The sequence below is a fragment of the Thyridium curvatum genome (assembly GCF_004353045.1).
Source record: "Thyridium curvatum strain D216 chromosome Unknown NODE_46_length_333320_cov_79.933738, whole genome shotgun sequence".
Taxonomy (NCBI): domain Eukaryota; kingdom Fungi; phylum Ascomycota; class Sordariomycetes; order Thyridiales; family Thyridiaceae; genus Thyridium; species Thyridium curvatum.
The window spans coordinates 2,810-21,989 of NW_022156801.1; the positions used below are offsets into that span (position 1 = coordinate 2,810).

The 19,180-nt window shown below is 49.8% G+C and overlaps 8 protein-coding genes across 8 annotated transcripts; 3 read left to right on the forward strand and 5 right to left on the reverse strand.

Annotated features, from left to right (window-relative positions):
- Positions 1-750: 750 nt before the first annotated feature.
- On the forward strand, positions 751-1,386 carry E0L32_007457 (uncharacterized protein; the record flags this gene model as incomplete). The annotated part of the gene is made up of 1 exon (XM_031142203.1): positions 751-1,386. The coding sequence occupies one exon, from the start codon at positions 751-753 to the stop codon at positions 1,384-1,386; it is 636 nt and encodes a 211-aa protein (XP_030993431.1).
- An 864-nt stretch (positions 1,387-2,250) lies between these two features.
- E0L32_007458 (uncharacterized protein) lies at positions 2,251-4,257 on the reverse strand (the record flags this gene model as incomplete). Its single annotated transcript, XM_031142204.1, has 1 exon — positions 2,251-4,257. The coding sequence occupies one exon, from the start codon at positions 4,255-4,257 to the stop codon at positions 2,251-2,253; it is 2,007 nt and encodes a 668-aa protein (XP_030993432.1).
- Positions 4,258-4,686: 429 nt separating this feature from the next.
- Positions 4,687-6,321, reverse strand: E0L32_007459 (uncharacterized protein; the record flags this gene model as incomplete). Its single annotated transcript, XM_031142205.1, has 2 exons — positions 4,687-5,939; positions 6,006-6,321. The coding sequence occupies 2 exons, from the start codon at positions 6,319-6,321 to the stop codon at positions 4,687-4,689; spliced, it is 1,569 nt and encodes a 522-aa protein (XP_030993433.1).
- A 1,003-nt stretch (positions 6,322-7,324) lies between these two features.
- E0L32_007460 (uncharacterized protein) lies at positions 7,325-8,213 on the reverse strand (the record flags this gene model as incomplete). Its single annotated transcript, XM_031142206.1, has 3 exons — positions 7,325-7,363; positions 7,799-8,146; positions 8,202-8,213. The coding sequence occupies 3 exons, from the start codon at positions 8,211-8,213 to the stop codon at positions 7,325-7,327; spliced, it is 399 nt and encodes a 132-aa protein (XP_030993434.1).
- A 630-nt stretch (positions 8,214-8,843) lies between these two features.
- E0L32_007461 (uncharacterized protein) lies at positions 8,844-10,189 on the reverse strand (the record flags this gene model as incomplete). The annotated part of the gene is made up of 5 exons (XM_031142207.1): positions 8,844-9,261; positions 9,316-9,469; positions 9,536-9,845; positions 9,902-10,086; positions 10,141-10,189. The coding sequence occupies 5 exons, from the start codon at positions 10,187-10,189 to the stop codon at positions 8,844-8,846; spliced, it is 1,116 nt and encodes a 371-aa protein (XP_030993435.1).
- Positions 10,190-11,575: 1,386 nt separating this feature from the next.
- E0L32_007462 (uncharacterized protein) lies at positions 11,576-12,991 on the forward strand (the record flags this gene model as incomplete). The annotated part of the gene is made up of 1 exon (XM_031142208.1): positions 11,576-12,991. One exon carries the CDS (start codon positions 11,576-11,578, stop codon positions 12,989-12,991), a length of 1,416 nt encoding a protein of 471 aa, XP_030993436.1.
- Positions 12,992-13,700: 709 nt separating this feature from the next.
- Positions 13,701-14,804, forward strand: E0L32_007463 (uncharacterized protein; the record flags this gene model as incomplete). Its single annotated transcript, XM_031142209.1, has 3 exons — positions 13,701-13,772; positions 13,824-14,513; positions 14,574-14,804. The coding sequence occupies 3 exons, from the start codon at positions 13,701-13,703 to the stop codon at positions 14,802-14,804; spliced, it is 993 nt and encodes a 330-aa protein (XP_030993437.1).
- Positions 14,805-15,556: 752 nt separating this feature from the next.
- E0L32_007464 (uncharacterized protein) lies at positions 15,557-18,567 on the reverse strand (the record flags this gene model as incomplete). Its single annotated transcript, XM_031142211.1, has 5 exons — positions 15,557-16,799; positions 17,115-17,515; positions 17,568-17,676; positions 17,738-18,211; positions 18,266-18,567. The coding sequence occupies 5 exons, from the start codon at positions 18,565-18,567 to the stop codon at positions 15,557-15,559; spliced, it is 2,529 nt and encodes an 842-aa protein (XP_030993438.1).
- Between the last annotated feature and the right edge of the window lie 613 nt (positions 18,568-19,180).

A 19,180-nucleotide genomic window follows, 5' to 3' on the forward strand; every position in this document is an offset into this window, starting at 1 on the left:
ATTAGAGCAATTCATTACTTAAACTGAATTTCAATTCCTTACTTAACCCTGTAATCAATAGCGCTAGTTTTCTTGTATAGAGTTTTAATTCCTCTCTTAGTAGAGATAGATGACTGAGTATGGTTAGGTATCTATATCTATTATATCTAATATATAATATAAGTATTACTATTAATCTCTTATAATAGATTATAGGTATATATATTACTATTTCTTATATAGTTAGTATAGGTTTAATAGTAGCTACTATTATAGTAGATATAAAAGTAAGAGGAAGAAAGAATATATCTATATCTAGTATAGAGAATAAAGGGAGAAGAAATAGGTTAATAAGAAGGTATTTTTCTATATATAGGAAAAACATTATATAGAAGAAGATATAATAAACTATAATTTATATAGAATAGCTATATAAAAAGAGCTAGATATATCCTAATAATAATATATCCTATTATTAGTAGAGCGTAGAGGTTTTTTAGTGCTTAGCAAGAGGATTCTTAACAGGCTGTTAGCGAAATTACAGGATCACAGCAAAATCTATGTGGAGCGGGCTAACATAGTAACCGCCAAAAAGTGTCGCAATTTAAAGTCGTTTTCTGGTTATTATAAGAAAGCGCCCCATTCACAAAAAAAGGAAAGTAGATCCTCCACAGTTGACTGATTCTGTGCAACGGACAGTGCGCCCTCGGCGGCTCCGTGGCCTTTGGTCAGATCTGCGCCGGCTTCACCGTCCGCCCCTTTGGCAGGGCCATGAAGGCGCACTGGCAGATGCGCGCCTCGGCAGTCGCTATGGCCGCCTTCGTCGCCAGCATGGCCGCCATCACTGTCGACAAGGGCAGCCTCGCCATCGCACTCATGGCGCTCTCGGGCTTCTCGGTCGGCTATGTCGAGCTGCTCGCCCTTGTGCTTGTGCCCTTCACCTGCCCGCCGGGCGACATTGGTCTTGCCTCGGGCTTCCAGTCCTGCTGCCGCGGCACCATGGGCACCATCGCGACGGCCATCTACGCCACGGTGCTGGAGAACCGGAACCTGGTCAACATCCCTGGGCAGGTCGGCCCCGCGGCGCTGAGGGCGGGCCTGCCGGCTGGGTCCGTGGCCATGGCGGTCAAGGCGGCTGAGGCGGGCACTCCAGCGGCGCTAGCCAAGGTCCCCGGCATGACACCGGCGATCAGGGATGCGATCCAGATGGCGACAAGGGTGGCGAACGCGATGAGCTTCCGGACCATGTTCCTCGTCAGCATCGCTTTTGGTGTCACCAGCGCGGCCTCGTCGTTTTTCATCCGCAACTTGGACAGGCACCTCACAGATGATGTGGCGAGGAAGCTACAGGGTGTCAAGAGCCGGCCAGTGAGGGCTGATATTGAGCAGACTAAGGAGGTGGCTTAATGCAATAATTAAAGAGCTGCATCCTGCAGTAACTACAGTTGGTATTTTGACAAAGAAGATTGAGAAAAGGAGGAATATCCATTGGCCGGCACACTGGCGCGCTTCAATGTGGTGTTGCGCACTGGCCGCAGTGGCCGGGCGAAACATTAAAGGGCCAGGCAGATTGGGCTTCATCGCCTTGCTTGCAGCTGTCAACACCTGGTAAAGCTTTGGGGCCATGTACCTACCTGCTATCAATTCTGTCAGAGGCTGGACATAAAAGGTATCCGGTACTTTTTAGTCTGACAAATTCACAAGACCTAGCACGTGATCAGAGCTTAACACCTTCATGGACTTCTGGTAAATCACAGAGGAAGCACGGGAAAATGCATGCTAGTTAATTGAAAGAGATTGTGAGGTTGGGGTTTCAAAAGTTTTAGCATGATAGGAAGGGCTCACCAGGATTGCTTGGGCACTGTTTGTCGCGGCTCTCGACGGAAGGTGTCCTGCACAGGGCATGGATTCTTCAGAGGTTTGAGAAGGTGACCTTGTCTGGCCATCATCTGAGCCTCGCTCATGAGTTCCTGAAAGATTCATTTGCCAGCCAGGAAAACAGGGTTGATCAAAGGGAGGTGTTGAAGAACTATGAAACTTTTTATCTTGGCACAACATACTAACTGCAGATAGCTCCCTGCTATTCAACGTGACTCAAAACAATACCTACCCTTTAAGTAAACCTATTAAAGCTACTTTTTCCCACAAAGTGCCTGGACAAACCCCCAACTACTGCTTATATAACCCCCATGTCTGTAGTGTCTACTTACTCTTCGTACACCTAGTTGTACCAGCCAGTTTCAACATATATGATGGAATTGTATCTACACCCTAGACAGGAACAACATCATATTCTGTGCCAACAACGAAGTCCTGCCATGACTTACTCAGACAGGCAACAGCATTCTCATCCCGCCAACGCCAATACCCACGACAGATCTTGGTAGCTGTGTTCACATTGTTAAACCCATGCCGCTTTTTCCGCTCGAACCATTTCAAAGCTCGTGTCTTTAAATCCTCCTTAACACACTCGCTAGCGATCGTCATGCATGGCCAAAGCAATATGCATCCATTAGATTCCATGGCAATATCTTCTGCCGCTTCCAAGTGCACCAAGCCCTCGTGCACGAGGTCTTGGAACTGGCTTGGAGGCCTGTGACGTCCCAGACGCTGAAAGAAAATGAGAAGAGCGTAATAGTATACGTGGTGATAGTGTTGGATAATGATGGCATCGCCCTTCTGGCCTGACTTGTCGAGATGAACAATTGGAGCAGCCTGGAGATAAATGCGAAGCTCCAGGCCATCCAAAGTGACAGGATTTGCTTCTAGGCCGGTTTTCGATATTGCGTTGATCAAAGTAACAAAGCCAAGCAGAGATTTGGTAACACTGTGTTGGTTGTATAGGTAGTGCTCGGTATCTGGCAGTTGGGCGACCAAAACGCCTAGATCGTACTCGCTTTCGAGATTGCCAAACGCGGCAATACAGACGCATTGCTCGGCCAGGATGTGCAAGCTCGAGGCAGCTTCCACTCCTGACGCCAAGGCCTCATTTACTATCTTCAAGGCTGCTTGTGTGTGAAGTCGCCAGTTGCCGGGTTGACCCATCACGGAGTCCCTCAGGATACACATAATGATGGCAGCTAGGATAGATGTATAATCCTTTGGCGTAGGGCTGGCTATTAATTCTTGTAAGCTTTTCAAGGCCGCGTTTGCGTGCTTTGTCAGCGATAGGTTTGAATCGTCATTCTTGTGATCACGGAGGGTATTGAGACTTTCAGCAGCTGCCGCACACAGGCCGTGAAAGACTGCCAGCTTGCTACTCGAGAAAGATGTGAGAGCTTCAGAGGCCAGCCGAAGGTAGAGAACCCGGTAAGGGTTGTCTATCGTATTAACTGGTACCATGTTCTTGCACATGAAGACCAGCCAATGATGGATGAGTCCATGCTCAGTGTGGGACAGATCAGAGAGTGTGTTGAGATAACGGCAGGGAAGAACTGGGTCTCCAAAGGATGAGAAACGCGTCGACTCGCTGGTGTGTCCGGGAGAATCTAAACCAATAATAAGCTCACCCTCTTGCAACGGGTCATCCCATATGATATTTCGTGAGTCTGGAAGCTGCGGCAGGATTTGAATCGAATCTTGGTCGTCGACAGTGGAGACGGTCATCGGAAGCAAATCGAGCATTGGAAGCTCATTCGCCGGTATATCGGTACTGGTATTGAAATCAAGGTTTGGCTGTTCAAGATAGTCCGATAGAGAGGTGTATGATGATGGCCCAGGCGTCCCTTGGCCGTCTGATTGTTCCATACTCGAAGATGTCGCAATGAACGCCGGCGAAAAAACGTCTCCGAAATCGGTCTGCGATTCCAGCTCTGGACCTCCTGGGCAACGCTGAGGGTCAAGCAGGTCCAGCGAGACGGTCTGCTCAGGAGGCCTCGACAATATACTAAACACTGAGAATGGTCCGAATGATTTAGTATCCTGGCTGGCTGTTGCGGTGCTGCAATGTCGAAGCATGTTGTTCATGTGGTCGAGTGAGATTTGGCCAACGTTCGACTCCAGCTCAATCAATTTCCTAAAGGGACCGGTGGAACCAGAGCCCTTGCCATGACCCTCCTTCCAGGCTAGGCGGACCCCGTAACCTTCACAGGCGAGCCGTGAATGGGTGCATCTGTTGCAAAAGGGATGTGCTTCATCGCATTTGACCCTTCGAGCGCGGCAGGTCCAGCATCCCGTGAAAGTTTTAGTCTTCCTCCGCAATGCAGTTGGGGCCTTGGACATGCGACGCGGTGGAAGCTCGCTGGGACGCTCGACATGAGCCGGGGAAGAACGCACCATCTTTTCAATACTCGAAGACGCGCCTGCAACGGAAGTTTCCTCGCCGACAATCGACTACTGAGCATTCAAAAGATCGAAAGGTAACATGAATTTGGGGATGGTCAGGAAGGAGGTGGAGATGAAGACCGAGGTTCCGGGGCACCCCGCGCCCCACTTCCCCTGCGCCTCCACAGGCGCAGTGGCCTCGCCACGCGGGTGATCGGTCGTAAAACACTAATAACACTCGGGTTCCGCGGAAGCCCCTAGGACATTGACTAGTGCGCAAGTTGAAGTACATAATGAACTATTTCCTACAGCTGTATTGCAGATAAGATAACTCACTCATAGTGTCAACTCGCAACATAGAGAAGATCCAACATGACGGCCTGGCGAACCTTCTCTGCAGAAGAACGACTGCTGCGTATGCGTTTGGACTTCTCTCGATGGCTGTTAAGCCACTGTCTCTTCAACATCGCCATCAGCAGGCACCACCAGTCTTGTCGGAGTTCGGTAATGCTTCTTAGCATAGAGAAACCAATTAAACCCGAAAACTACGAAACCAACAATGGCAGCAGCCGAAGCCCAGTTCATGTTGGACGCTGTCACTGGCTGATAGAGCGGGAAACATAGGAATACAACGGAAAGGAGTTGCCAGCAGAGAGTGAGGAAGTTTAGCGGGAATCCGAGTCGACCTAGGTTGAAGTATCTTCTCTCGGGTAGTGATTTTCGGCCTCGCCACATGAGCAACCAGATTGGAAGCCCGTATGAGAAAAAGAAGCATACGGCACTCGCCCCAAAGACGCCGTTGAGCACTGTGGTGGGTCCGAAAACGAGGAGTGTAATCAGGGACGAGATGATTGCCGTTAAATACACAGCGTTGACCGGGACCTGTAGGGCGGGATCGACGTGGCCGATCCAGTTTTGGAATGGGAGCCCCCCATGTTTGGCAAAGGACCAGACCAAGCGGCTGCCTGTGGCGATTGTGGCCGGGCACGACGACAGATAGGTGACACAGTAAATAATCAGAGCCACTACCAGCAATGCGTCTGACCGAAACCCGTCAATGAAAACTTGGAAAACCGGCTGTCCGGCGAGTGGCTGGAGGAGAGCCATGGGGTTGACAGTGCAAAAGAGAAAGACAAGGATCATGGGTATGGCTGTCATAGCACAGAGAGCTGTGGCACCAACCATAACCTGCGGTATCTGCTTGTGGGGATGCTCCATCTCTTCGGCCATATGAGCAGCTGTATCGAAACAAGCGAGGGCGACACATCCGGGGAGGAAGTTTAGGAAGAACACGAGGCCGTCGGATTCCCAACCCGTTGCGTTGATGACCTTGACAAAGACATCATGAGCGGAGTTTTTGGGAACCGCACGGACGAGCAGAGTCACCAAGACGTAGATGGTGCCAGCGTTGATGAACCAGACCATAAATGTTGTTACATGGGGATACCATCGAAACAACCAGATGTTGAGAATGAGACCGACTCCAGCTAGCGCAAGGCACATCAGGAACACCTGGTAGGGTTCTTTCTGGTAACCAGGAAAGCGAATTTCCATGGTTGCAAGCCATATTTGCGCAGCGAAAACGTATGTACCGGCATTCGCGAAAACCCATCCGAGTGTAGTGCATGCACCATTCCAGTAACTCAAAACTCTCGACCATTCTGGGGGCGCTAGGGCAGCTGTCCAAAATACTTGGCCTGAGGTGTAAGTGTCAGCGAAGCTCGAATATTAAGCTACATGTTCTCACAGTATGGGGTCTGTACCAGATGCGTGAGGGTGCACTGCCGCTATCTCGGCTAAGCTCGCGCAGAGAAAGATTTGTCCAATAGAAGCAACGATGAAGCCATAGAAGAAGAAGGGACTTCCTCCCACTCCGAGAATAAAAGTCAGATAGCCACCTATAGCAAGTGGTGTTGCACTGATGCTGAATTGAATACCAATGGCCGCGAGAACGGAGAAGCGTGGTTTCAATTCGGCAATTTCATAATTGGGCGAGGATTCTCCTGCTCCATGCGATGTCTCCAGTTTGGCAACATTGCCGGAGGCATATTGTTCTTCGAAAGAGTTCCTGTCCGGCATTTCAACAAGGCTTTATTAAGTTGGCCAAAAGCGTGACGGAAGGGCACTGACAAGCGCTCTCCAAATTACTTAATCTATTCCAACATATGCTGGAAGGCACAACCCAGCCGTCTCTTTAAGTACAAACGGTTATCTATGGATAAGCAATCCAGAGACCAGCTTGAGGCCTTGCGGGGCTTGCAAGTTGCAGAGTTGGCACTTGGATGCATGATACCTACTAGAGGAATGCGGAGATCGGGGGTTTGAGTCGGGCTAGCCGGGTCAGGTAAAGTGAGGGGGGCGGGGATTTCTGGGCATGAGGACTCGGGCCCGATTAGGCAAAACACACCGAGCTCATATCCCCTATTTCAACTAGACTACGCACTAGGGCCCTCAATACCAAAGCACCAGATCCCACGAGAGGCCCTCGTGAAAAGAGATTCGTTGCTCACCTTGACTTGCTGCCGAAGCCCGTAGTAGGTATCGAGAATCAAGGCCATCGTGTCCAGATTTTCTAGGAATGTCTTCTAGATTTCACAACGCAGCTGAAAGAGAACGCGAGGAACCCTCTCACTAGAGGCACTAGTTCCTATCTGCTATAGGGAGCATTGTCAGCAGTGCAAGCTAGGTGCTGAGGAATAGCAGAGAAGTCACCATTAATGATTAGGTTAATTTATCTGCCCTTAAGATTTGCAATTGAATAGCTCTGAAGTTGAATGAAACAACGTTCGATAGCGTATTGATCTTCATAGACTGAGTCTGACTACCCAAACTCGTTGCCCTGGAGGTAGGCGCCGCCAAGGCTTCGATAGTCTGTATTAGGAGCGCAGGCTTGGATGCTCTACTTGTAGGCTCCCGGCCATGCCTCTTTTTGCGCTTCTCAGACCGCTCTTGATATATCCACTCTGGAGTCCCATCAACTACTGAAGACTCGGGGCAGCCCGAGCTATTGTGTATCTTAATCGTTCGATATGGCTCCATACTTCGGTTCTAGCAACTTCTCTAGAGTTGAGTGGCGAGCAAATCATGAGACGGCTTGTGGTGGTGCTTCTTCCTGTTCATGCTACATGTAATGGAGTTGCTGCATGTTCAGTATTGTCTGGTTACAAATAAATATCCACCGAGAAATTTATCATTAGCCAGCTCATTAGTATTGTACGGACAGGCGACGGCCAGGTGAAATAGATCAAACGCAAGAGTTGACTTGATATTCGTTCGCGATATAAGAGAACGAGAGATATTGCGGGCCTAGTCTTGTTCTGGAAATGAAGTAGTCTATTCAAAGCCGTGATGACTCTTGTTGCTCACGCATCAGTCCCTGAAGAGTTTCAGCTGCTTTTGAGAGAGCAGCCCCGGTCGATGCGACCCTGTCGAGGCTCAAACTCATTATTTCCACCACATTGCCCCAGGGATCCTGAGTGTATATTCCTTTGTGTCCTTCCAGCCCGTACCTGGAGTAGTCCATCCATTGCCCTCTAACTTTCCCCCCTCTATTTACCACCTTTTCCATCAGCACTTCCGGATTACTGTCCGTGACACAGATGTGGAAGACTCCAGCTCTAGCAAATTCGAATTCCTCGTCGCGGGGCTTGCAGGGTGGGTCAATGAACTGGAAGCACTCTATGCCGACCCCATTTCCAGAGGTCAATATAGCAAATTTCAGCTCCTCAAGTGACGGCGGGTACGAAACAAAAATCGTGTCGAAAGGTGTGGGGTCTTCTGATCGTTTGTGGTGCTGAACTTCACCCACTAGCTCAAAACCCAGAACATCTGTATACCATTCGACAAGTGCAGGGAGGTCGACGCATGAGATCGCAATATGGTTGATTGCGAGATTGGATGATTTCTGTATTGGAAGGGTAAGTAGTGATGTATGGTTAGGTCGCTAGTAGTCGACTTACTTGTGGAGGCATGTTGACAGTTCGATACCAAAATTCAAAACTTGACAGTGCCAGGTAATCAATCTGTCATGGATTAGTCTGGATTTAGACTCCTGTTATACTATCTCTAGATGAAAGCTAGCATATCTGCACCTTAGACTGCTCGGTGTGTTTTTCCCCTTTCGAGCGGTAGCATTGACCACGTCCCAACTAGAGTGGCCCACTTCCAAACTAGAGTGGACCATACCTCCCTGCTCCTGAATTTGGTGATTGCCAAGGCTTTGTCACCAATTCATTCCGTAGCTATCCCTAAGGGTCAGACATCTCGTCGGCTGTCATAACATCTTGATACTTAGCGCGTACTTCTGATCTCGGGGGAACAGATGGTGGGTTGGCTTTTCTAGCACAGGCCTTGCATTACACTGTGGTGGTATTTCTCCTGCCTCAAGACGGATAACGAATAGTTGAGTTTGAATATTAGTGAAAACTCCAAGTTCTTCTCCAAGTAACTTAATGTTTCTATCCTCCTTGGCGCTTATTCAGATGCCAAGGAGTCAAGTGCTCAGCAAAATGATACCCGTGCTTGGGAAACCGCTTATCTGTGCATGAATTGTTTTCCAGTATGTCCAACCAATGATACTCGCCACTATCAAGGCAACATCCTTACAAACTTGCCCTTGACCACACTGCCTCAATGACTTTCTGCATTTCTGCTTCAGAGTACATAAACAACTCAAGAGCATCGCGAACCATTCGTGTAGCTGCCTCGTCCTTTGCCAATACTTCTTCCAGGATCTGCCCCCCGTTTGCCAAGTAGTCGAGGTTTATATCGGTTGGTGACCATGTTTCCCCAGGGCGAAGAGTTGCAAGCGGATCACTAGTCATGAGTTGCTTCAACCTTGGCGAGAGAATCTCGGCATCATCAGAGTAAGGGCTTCTCAGGCTAGCAATTTTCACGCCAACCGGCAAAGCCACTTTTGTAGATTCCATGTCTTGTAATTCCTCAAGATTGTCCTTGGATAATGTGGCAGAATGGCAGCCTAGCTCAGCTGTGGCGATGACTTCCCGGTATGAGAAAAACCTGGTCGTTGTCAGCTTAAACTTATGGTAACCTCTTGTTTGTTGTATCACTTACCCAGCATTCTTTATCAATGGTTGCTGATTTCCCGTTTGCTTGAACAAATCCTTATATGCTTGGACCATCTGAGCAATGCGGTGAGAAAAGGGATGCTCCAGTGCTGGATCAGCAACATCAGGCCACAATGACGGGTTAAGGTATGTTCGTATCTCTGGCGTAAAATAAGCATGTCATCAGACTTTGGAACAAATATAAATTTCGATACAAACAAGCTTACCATTATAGTAAGGGCTGATAAACAAACACCCAGCCTGACTGCACGCAATTGCCTGAGCAACGCTGAAAACACCTGTTCCTAGCGTCGAGATGCCTTCGCCATTCAGGATCTTCGCCGCGCTCAGTCCTGGACCGGTAGCCATGATTTTTATGCAATAGCGATCCTTTGGGATCTCAGCCCGTTCAAACTCGGAGGCAAACAGACGCGCATGGTCCAGAGTCTTTTGACAGTCGTATGCTGCCGAGGGGCTCGTTTGAACCAAGACCCGGCCCTTGATGAACGGGATATTTTGACGGCAAAAGCGGACGGCCTATTTCTAGTTAACATCATGAATCTGAGTTCTTCATATGATTTCAGAAGTCTCACCAATCGAGTGCCCACAGCAAGAAAGCCATCTCCCTGCAGTTCAAGTGCCGTGGTCTTGAGAAGATCGGAACTTGACGGATCCTCCACCTGTACTGACAACCATCTTGGATTGCACGTCTGATCATTTGGAGTGATGGACAGAGACCTTAGGAATCCATTGTCTAATGAGTCGATATCGATGTTAACTATGAAATAGTGAGCCAAACTTGTGGTCTGCATATCTGTGGAGTGAGGCCTACTTCTTCCGTCTATCTCCTGTAGAAGGTTCTGGTTCGTTGATTGAGCCATAGTTTACGAGTCCAAGAAAATCATTTGAAAACGTGGACAATGAAAGTGGCAAGAAGAATAGAACGGCATGTTCAACACTCAAAGGCGGATGAGCCAGATATTCAATCATGGCGTTGGATCAGAACGAACGGTTCATATCAGGGCTCGACTCCGGGGGTATTGGAGCTAGCGCTGAAATTGGGGAAGGCGGGGGCGATCCTCCTTGCTTCGGTATAAATTTCCCTAAATGAGTGAGACCCAACAAGGCGACAAAAGAACATATCATATCGCTCTTCACAATGAAACATGACTAACGTGCATTGCGACCTGAACTGGAACCATTTTTATGGAAATTGGAAAATTGGACCATTCTTCTTCGTTTCTCAGCATCTTGGCCCACACATAATGTCAAGTGGTCTACATTCATGTGTTGAATGTTAAGGAAGGAGGTGTGCCTCGACCTGAATCTCCACAATCATCCCTGGTAGGCACATTTCCTTGACACCCAGACTCATCCAGGTAGGTCTATGCTCAGGGTACCTCTCTTTCCAAACTGCCATAGCGGTAGGTTCGTCTTTCGTATCGGTGAAGAAACAGTGTACTTTGTGTGCCGCACCCAGCCCATCTTTGACCCCAGCAGCCTTGAGTGCTTCTTCACAATTGTCAAGGCATGCTTCAATCTGTTCTCGGGCCGATGTTGGTAGTTTGCGGTTGGCGTTGACCGCAGGTTGACCGGAAGCTATGACAAGCTGAGCTCCTGGTGGCAAGACAACGGCATGACTATAACCATGGGCTTGGTAAGCAACGCCGAGGAAGTTTGGGGTTTGAAAGTAGCGGGCCATTGGATTGATCCAGTTGCAATGGAAGATGTTGGCACGCTTGTACTGTTCGAACCAAGAGAGTTTGCAATCTGGTGAGTGATGCGTGTCGGGGAAAGGTTTCTCGAGGATACAATATCTGGTGGAGCGAAATACAAGGAGAATTTATCATGCATGTCAACCAAGACGAGATCATCAGCCAGATTCGAGGTAGCAGTAATATATGCTACTTGGGCGGGACAGGCCAGGCGCAGCTGCTAAAGTGTCATGTGGGGGCGATTAGCGTGGGCCCCCCGGTGGAGGAGCGTTAGGGAGATAAACAGTGGGATCGGTGTGAACTTCCCTTTCTGGAGGAAGGTTGTTAAATATGAAACGGTGGCAATGCAATGGAACCACAGCATGTCGGGCCCCAGCACGTCGGGGCCCGCGGACTGCCGGCTGGGTCACTGAGCCTCAGGCATATTCTGCTTTTAAACATGGTATTAGAAGTGATGTTCCATACCTCACTGGAGTCAGAAGATATTGCCGAAATACATCTTCCATCCACAACCACATTTGGATATTATCTCCTCTCTTTAACATAACAAACATGGTCTCCGTTCCATTCGCTGGTACCGAGCTTGGACCTGTTGATGTGGCCATCATTGGGGGCGGCTTCAGTGGCCTCGCCGCCGCCAAGGACCTTGTGGCTGCGGGAAAATCCGTCATTGTTCTCGAAGCACGCGATAGGGTTGGTGGAAAGGTTTATGACAAGGAGGTGAAGAACAAGGATGGCGGCAAAGTCGAGCTTGGGGCTGAGTTTGTCTGCAACAATCATACCCGACTCCTTGCCTTGGCAAAGGAGCTGGGCGTGAAGACCTTCCGCACATATGCCGACGGGAAGATGGTTCTCTGCACAAAAGAAGACCGTCTCCTCTATGATCCGATTGAATCACAGGGACTACCTCCACTTCCGGAAGAAGATCTCATCACGCTTGGAACGGTGTCTGCTCAGCTCAACGAGTTCGCTGCTGAGCTCGATGTATGGAAGCCATGGGCGCACTGCAACGCAAAGGCATGGGATAGCCTGACCATGTCCACGTGGCTGGATGGTTTCACCAAGAATGGAATTGCACGGGAGGTCCTTGACTTGACACTGCGGGCAGTTTTATCCGCCGAGCCAGAAGACATCTCCTTCTTGAGTGTCCTGGTCTACATTGCTCGTACTGGCAGCGAGGGAGTTCCAGGCCGTATCGAGATGTTGACCAATGTGAAGGATGGATCGCTAGAGGATCGGATCGAGGGGGGACCACAAAGTATTGCGATCAAGCTATCAGAGCGGCTCGGCAGCGAAAAGGTCCGACTGCGGTCTCCTGTTCGACAGGTTTTACGCAACGAGCTGGGGTACTCGGTAGTGGGCGATACTTTCAAGGTGCAAGCAAAGAAGGTCGTCATTGCCATAGCTCCAGCCCTAGCGGGCCGCTTGGTGTATAGTCCTCCTCTTCCAGCAATCCGCGACCAGCTTTGCCAACGAGTTCCCATGGGCTCTTTGGGCAAGGTATTCGCCATTTACGACACCCCATTCTGGCGTCACGATGGCCTCAGTGGTGAGGTAGCCAGTGTTGAAGGAGTTACACAGTCAACATTTGATAGTTCACCTCCCGATTCAAGCTTCGGAGCCCTGATGGGATTCTTGGAAGCCAATGAGATGCGCAGACTCGATGGAGCTCCGGAGCAGGAGATATTTGACGCCGTCAAGAAGGACTTTATCAGATACTTTGGACCCAAGGCAGCAAACGTCCAGTCGTGGATGCTTCAGCGATGGGATAACGAAGAATATTCAAGGGGGGGTCACACTGGCCTCTTCCCACCAAATGTATGGACTCAGTTTGGCCCTGCTCTGACACAGCCTATTGACGGGATCTACTTTGCGGGTACTGAGGCATCACCATACTGGGCGGGGTTTATGGAAGGCGCTATCATGGCGGGTGAAGCTGCAGCTAAGAGTATTATGGATGCTAAATGAAGAGATTTACACTGGGTACAGGCCACATTGTCGACTCATATACTCTGTTAATCCTTGTGTCGAACATTGCTGTTGTGTCCAGTCCTTTGGCTAACACGGGTTGAGCACATGTCCATATCCTTGGCCTTTCTCTCTTTGAGAGGGATACTCTGGCCTGAAAGCTGGCTAAATTTCTACCAACAGTAATGAAACACCATCCTGAACTACTATGAGAGGCTGGGATGTCGTCAAGCGCAATCGCGGGTGGCACTTGGAGACCGCAATTGCCGGACTTCAGTCGGTGATTGAGAAGTCATCCATAAAGCCGGGCTGACGTAACGGCTGATTGTCCAATGGAAAGGCGACACTACAGGCTTCATGAAGGACTTGGTACTGGTGGGCTCCGCCCTAAACCCGGCGCTAAGACCGGCTTTGCTGCATGCCCGGATTTATCTGGCAATTGGCACTGGCTATGAGACGATTTGACGCTAAAGGAACAGGGTTGAATTATATCACAACGGGGCGAGAGCCTGAGAGTTTGTGCTGACGATGCGCGACGGGGTCCGCGGCCTGACCGTAGATACTTTAGCGAGGGAGCGAAGTATCTAAATGCAGACTATTTAAGACGCAGCAGCTTCGTTTGTCCAGTTTATTGCTTAAGCATTGCAAGTAGCACAGAAAAGCAAGCGTAGCCTTCAGCGAGCACAAGTCCGAAGGAAACCCGAACAAAATGTCCCTTTGCGATGTTTTCCCACCGTCACCAAACTTCACGGAAGAGCATCTCCCAAATCTCAGCGGGAAGGTGAGAAGCCTAGTATTTGAAAATTTTCCCAGTGTGCCTAACGCTATATAGGTCTTCATCGTAACCGGTGGCTCTTCCGGAGTTGGCCTAGAGCTCACAAAGCTCTTGTATTCCAAGAATGGAACGGTCTTCATCGCCACTCGATCTCTGGCCAAGATCCAGAGTGCTATCGACGTGGCAAGATCAACTTATCCCACAAGCGAAGGGCGGCTTGAGCCTCTTGTTCTGGACCTGTCCGATCTCGCGACAGTCCGGCCGGCCGCGATGTCCTTCCTGTCCCAAGAATCTCGGTTAGATGTCCTTTTCAATAACGCGGGCATCATGTTCGCCCCGCCGGAGGCCAGAACCGCCCAGGGCCACGAATCTCAGATGGGTACGAACGCTCTCGGGCACTACCTGTTGACTAAGTGCCTGGAGCCAATCCTAGTGCGAACCGCGGAAGCGAATCAAGCAGCCGGTATTGGCAGGAAATGGGACGGTGGTGTCCGCATTGTCAACGTCGTGTCGTGGATGGACGTGGGGGTGCCTAAAGGCGTCATCGAGTGGGATGACACCAGCACACGGCCCAAAGTGCTCACCAAGTCTATGGACAACTACATGATGTCGAAGGTCGGTCTGACATATATGTCCGCGGACATTGCGCAAAGACTGGGAAGCAAAGGAGTAATTGCTGTCAGTGTGCACCCTGGCCTCATGAAAACGGAGCTGCAGAGGACTCAGCGCATGACCCAAAGCATGATGGTAAGTTTGCTAGACTTCCCAGACTGAATGACAAGAATGCTATGTCTAACGATTTAGTAGGGAATCATGTTCAAGCCGGCAAAGTATGGTGCGTATACCGAGATTTTCGCGGGATTCTCTCAGGATATCACACGGGAGAGGAACGGTGCGTATATCCTGCCGTGGGGGCGTTTTGGAAAGCTGCCAGAGAACGTCGCGCAAGGCATCAAAAAGCAGTCCGAGGGCGGGAACGGTATGAAGGATAGATTTCTTGCATATTGTGAAAGGGAGACAGTGCGGTATTTCGGATAGAAGTGAGTTGGCATCGAAAACAGTCGAGATGTCTCAAGTGGGAATTGACTTAATGTGTATTTCCTAACCTGCGCTCAATTTCTCATTTTTCACATATTGTAGGTATTTGAGACAAGGCTAGGCTCGTGTAAATCCAGCGTCATAGATGTATAAGAGGAAACTGCATAGTTGGAAGGATTCCTACCTCTACAAGTAATCTAGAGAAGTGGCACATGCAGCTTGGTATCAGACTGAGCAGGAGTCAAGCTACGTGATCTGATCCCCATGACATCTGTGCCACCGAGTGTATCTCCTCAAGCGCAAACGTGGCAACGAGACTCCAGCCCAAGACACTCTAGGCAGGCTCTCGCAAGTCAAGTTAAATCCCCGGGATGCTCCATTTTCAGCAACTCAGGCTTGGAATGTTTGGGCAAAATAAGCCTGCTGGTCACAGTCAGCGTTCCAGTATTTATCCGTTACGACGCTGCTCATCCGTTACGATGATGTTAAAGCAGTACAGTTCGAGCGTACAGCTGCGCCTTGATAAGTAGACTCCAAAGCATATTGGATTGGGGAGCAGAGTTTGGAGATCGGGTAGGAAGCAGTTATGTTCATCAGGACAGGAATTTAACCGCTTCATATTCCCCTGCAGTCTGAGCTCTGACTTCTATATACAGTACAACTTCTGTTTTTGTAGAAGAGGGCAACCGGCCTTGTTCAACGAAAGAGTACATTCTTCCATAAATAACAACTAGCTTGGGATGGAAACTACGTTACTGGTCTTCTGCCGCCAATAGTTTTGCTGCTATGTCATCCCAGACTGACGCATACTCGTGGACCTGACCCCATTCCTGATCACTAAAGTTCTCACTCTGGAACCCCGTCTCCTCCCAATCCTTTCTCTGCGTTCGATAGTAGTCCTCCTTTGCCCAGATTGCGTGATGTCGTGGTGTCAACCCGCGCATGTCAAGAGCGCCAGGGTTCGCCCCAGCCTCAAGCAACGCATCAAGCGGAGCCACGGATCCGGTACAGGCAGCAACGTGCAGGGCCGTTGCCCCGATATTGTTTGCCTTTTCTATGTCGGCACCCCGAGCAAGCAGTATCTTGAGACTCGTGTTGGGATACTGCTTGGCTGCTATGTGTAGCGCCGTGTCGCCATCTTTGTTCGTGGCGTCGATATCAGCCCCGGCGTCGAGGAGTTGCAGGTTCATGTCTTCATTGACCGGGGTCTGCGCAGTAAAGTGTAGCGGGGTGTACCCGTCAGCTGTCTTTGCGTTGACGTCGATGGCTTTGGTATCCAGTATGAGCTTCAATTGTTCGCATACACTGTGCTTTGCCGCCATGTGCAAAGCCGTCATGCCGTCATCAGAGACGGCAGTGACGTCGGCTCCTTTTCGCAGTAGTAGTTCGACTTCGTCGTCATAACCCTCGGCTGAGAGGAGAGGAGTGCTGCCGGTCTTCGTCCTTGCCTCTAAATTTGCCCCAGCATCAAGGAGGAATTTTACAATCTCAGGACCTGCTCCACGTCTTGCCGCTGAATGGAGAGGTGTCTCCCCGTCCGCATTGACAGCGTCTACCTCCGCGCCCTCCTTCACTAATAACCTCGTGATGTTCTTATAGCCACCACCAGCCGCCGCGTGCAGCAAAGTGTTCTCCTCGTATCCCTTGACATTTATGGAAGCGCCTGCAGCAATCAACAGTCTCGCCGATAAGATCTTCCCATTACTGACGGCTTCAAACAGTGGTGTATGGCCCAACTCGTCAGTAGCAGAGGGGTCGGCATCGGCCTCGAGGAGGACCCTGACAATCCGGTAGTCCTCTCTCGAACTGGCTACGTGTAGGGCCGTGAGATTCGTGTTGGGATTGATAGCATTGACATCGGCCCCTTCGCGGATGAGGCGCTTGACTCCGTCGTAGTCGCCGTGCAAGGCTGCAGTAAATATGGGAGGGATCACCGGCTCGGGGCTGATTATGAATGGCATCTTGTCCGTGGCAAATGCCGTGCAGGCGGGACTGCTGTAACAAGTGTTGAAGGCTGGTGTTCGATTGAATATTATTCCATGCCATATCTTTCTATTTGTATTGGATTGAGTCGGCAGGCACCCTTGGGCCTTTATTCACCAAAGGATCTCGGTGCCTTACGAACTCGTATTTTTCACTCGCAATTTTACACCGAACCACAGAGACCAACAATGCTAAAGGGGTTGAACAACTAAACTAGGCAGCTATCTTGTTGACTGGGGCTGAACTGGAGAATAAATCGCGCTCTGCATATGGTCGCGCGTCTCGGTAGTTGTGGACCCACAACTAGCGACCTCAGCTCAGGTATACCAGGTAGGCTCGGGCAGCTCCCTTAGCAGCTGATACCGACCAAGTTCCCTGTTCTTGTAGGATACGGGATCATGGAGCGTGTGGGTTCTAACATCTCTCCAGAATCGATCCAGGCCCACCTTTGTCGCCGTCGCTTTAGCTCCTGTCACTTCGAACAAGCCTGAAGTGACCCGCAGCCCTGTATCCGTCGCCACAACTTTGACACTGGCCACCCACACCGCTGCCTCGCCTCTGGCCTCGGCTGTTACCTTCGATCGATCCTCTGCGCTTCCTGAATTATTGTACAAGGAAGTAACCTCCTCGCCAGCCTTGTCAGCTAGGGCCGTGACAGCCCGCAGATGCGCAAGGAAGTTGCCATAAGTTGACAAAATATAGAATTCATCTTGGGGCCTCTCCTTGTTCTGGAAGATCTGTCAGATCATTGACAAGAACATCCTGGCATTTTCAACTTACATCTCCTCCATATGGCCAGGCTCTAGTAGATTTATTCGTGTACGCCGACGCTTCACTCAGGGCTCCCCAGGCGATACCTATGTAAAAGTTGCTGAAGACAAGTTGAATCCTGCGAGAATGAAATTAGACTTCACAAACTCATATCCACTCTTACACAGCCATCTACTTACGTTGGAAGTAAGAGAGTAGCGAAGGGGATGCCTAAGATTGAAGGATCTGGCTTTTTCTTGGCCGCATCCCATCCAAGTGCATCTGCCCAAGGTGCCTTTACCTTATCAATCTTGACGCTTCCCGACTCTGTAAGACGGAGTCCGACATTATTCCAATCATGTGAAAACTGAATGCCTGGCTGCTCCGTCTTGACGAAAGCGAAAATATGGTCATTCGTATCTTCATATGATCCTTCAAGCACAGTCAAATCAGAAACGACACCTCCTGTGTTGAAGAACTTGAATCCGTTAAACACAATGTCATCTCCATCAGATGTAATGCGTAGATCCTGGTCCCGTGGGTTCACTGCACCGCCAACGAAGTAGTTGTTCGAGATTATGAGCTTCTGGATGCGATCCGCTTGCTCAGCAGTTCCAACAACATTGGCAGTAGTTGACCAAAGAAGGTGATATCCAAGGAGCATCCCCAGAGAGCTACAGTCATTGTTAGTCTGCATATCGGTAAGAGCTGGGAGTCTCGTAGCTTACCCATCTCCTTCAGCCACTTTGCGGATCACTTTATATCCGACACTCCATGGCTGTTCGCCTCCGCCATATTTCTTCAGCCCCAAGACTTTGAGAAGCCCAGAGTGTTTCAAAAGAGCGACCTCAGCGCGAGGAGATTTGTTCTCGCGTTCACGCAGACCTGCGTCCTCTGCAAGAACGTTTGAGACCTCCTGGGCTCGCTGAAGCCAGGCTGCTTCATCAGCAGGCAGCTCAGCCCATTGACTCGCATACGTGTCGTAGACTTTAGGATCAGTCTGCGGGACACTCCTTGCATTTGATGCCATCTTTTGATACGAAATTCGTTTTCGATGTTTGTATCGTTAGGAGTGTAGTGACGAGATTGTGTTGCTGAGTTTGTCTTGGAAATCCTAGTTGGAAGCTGAATTCCTACTTAAATGATGCTGGCATTTGCATGTTACATTCCCACGCGTGCTTCCGGCTTGCTCTTCGAATTTTCTTACGCCTATTGCGACACCGATCACGATAGCCAACAGTGGCGCTCAGGATGGGGTTCGATAGGTTCCAAGCCCCGGGAGCTAGGCCCCGACAGGGATCTTCGGACACTGAATGACCCTGAGCGAAAACGTGAACTACCTACCTTGTTAGCAGCGACATTCCGCGCTAAACATACCCAAGCAAGCAATCAGAATTGTTCCACGATTGAGGGCCTCGAGACGCCCAATGACGTGACTTTAGATCGTATATCGTTTTCCCCATCCCTGTTGCCATTGTCTAGATATGCAGGTCAAACGGACACAGGGATTAATTATGCCAATAGTCGCGATGATGGGATCAATGATGAATATTCCTCTATCCATCTTTCTCTGCATAAGTCCCTACGAGCCCAGGAGATACTGCTTGTTACTATGAGGTCATCTCTCCCAAGCCAGGGGCGTC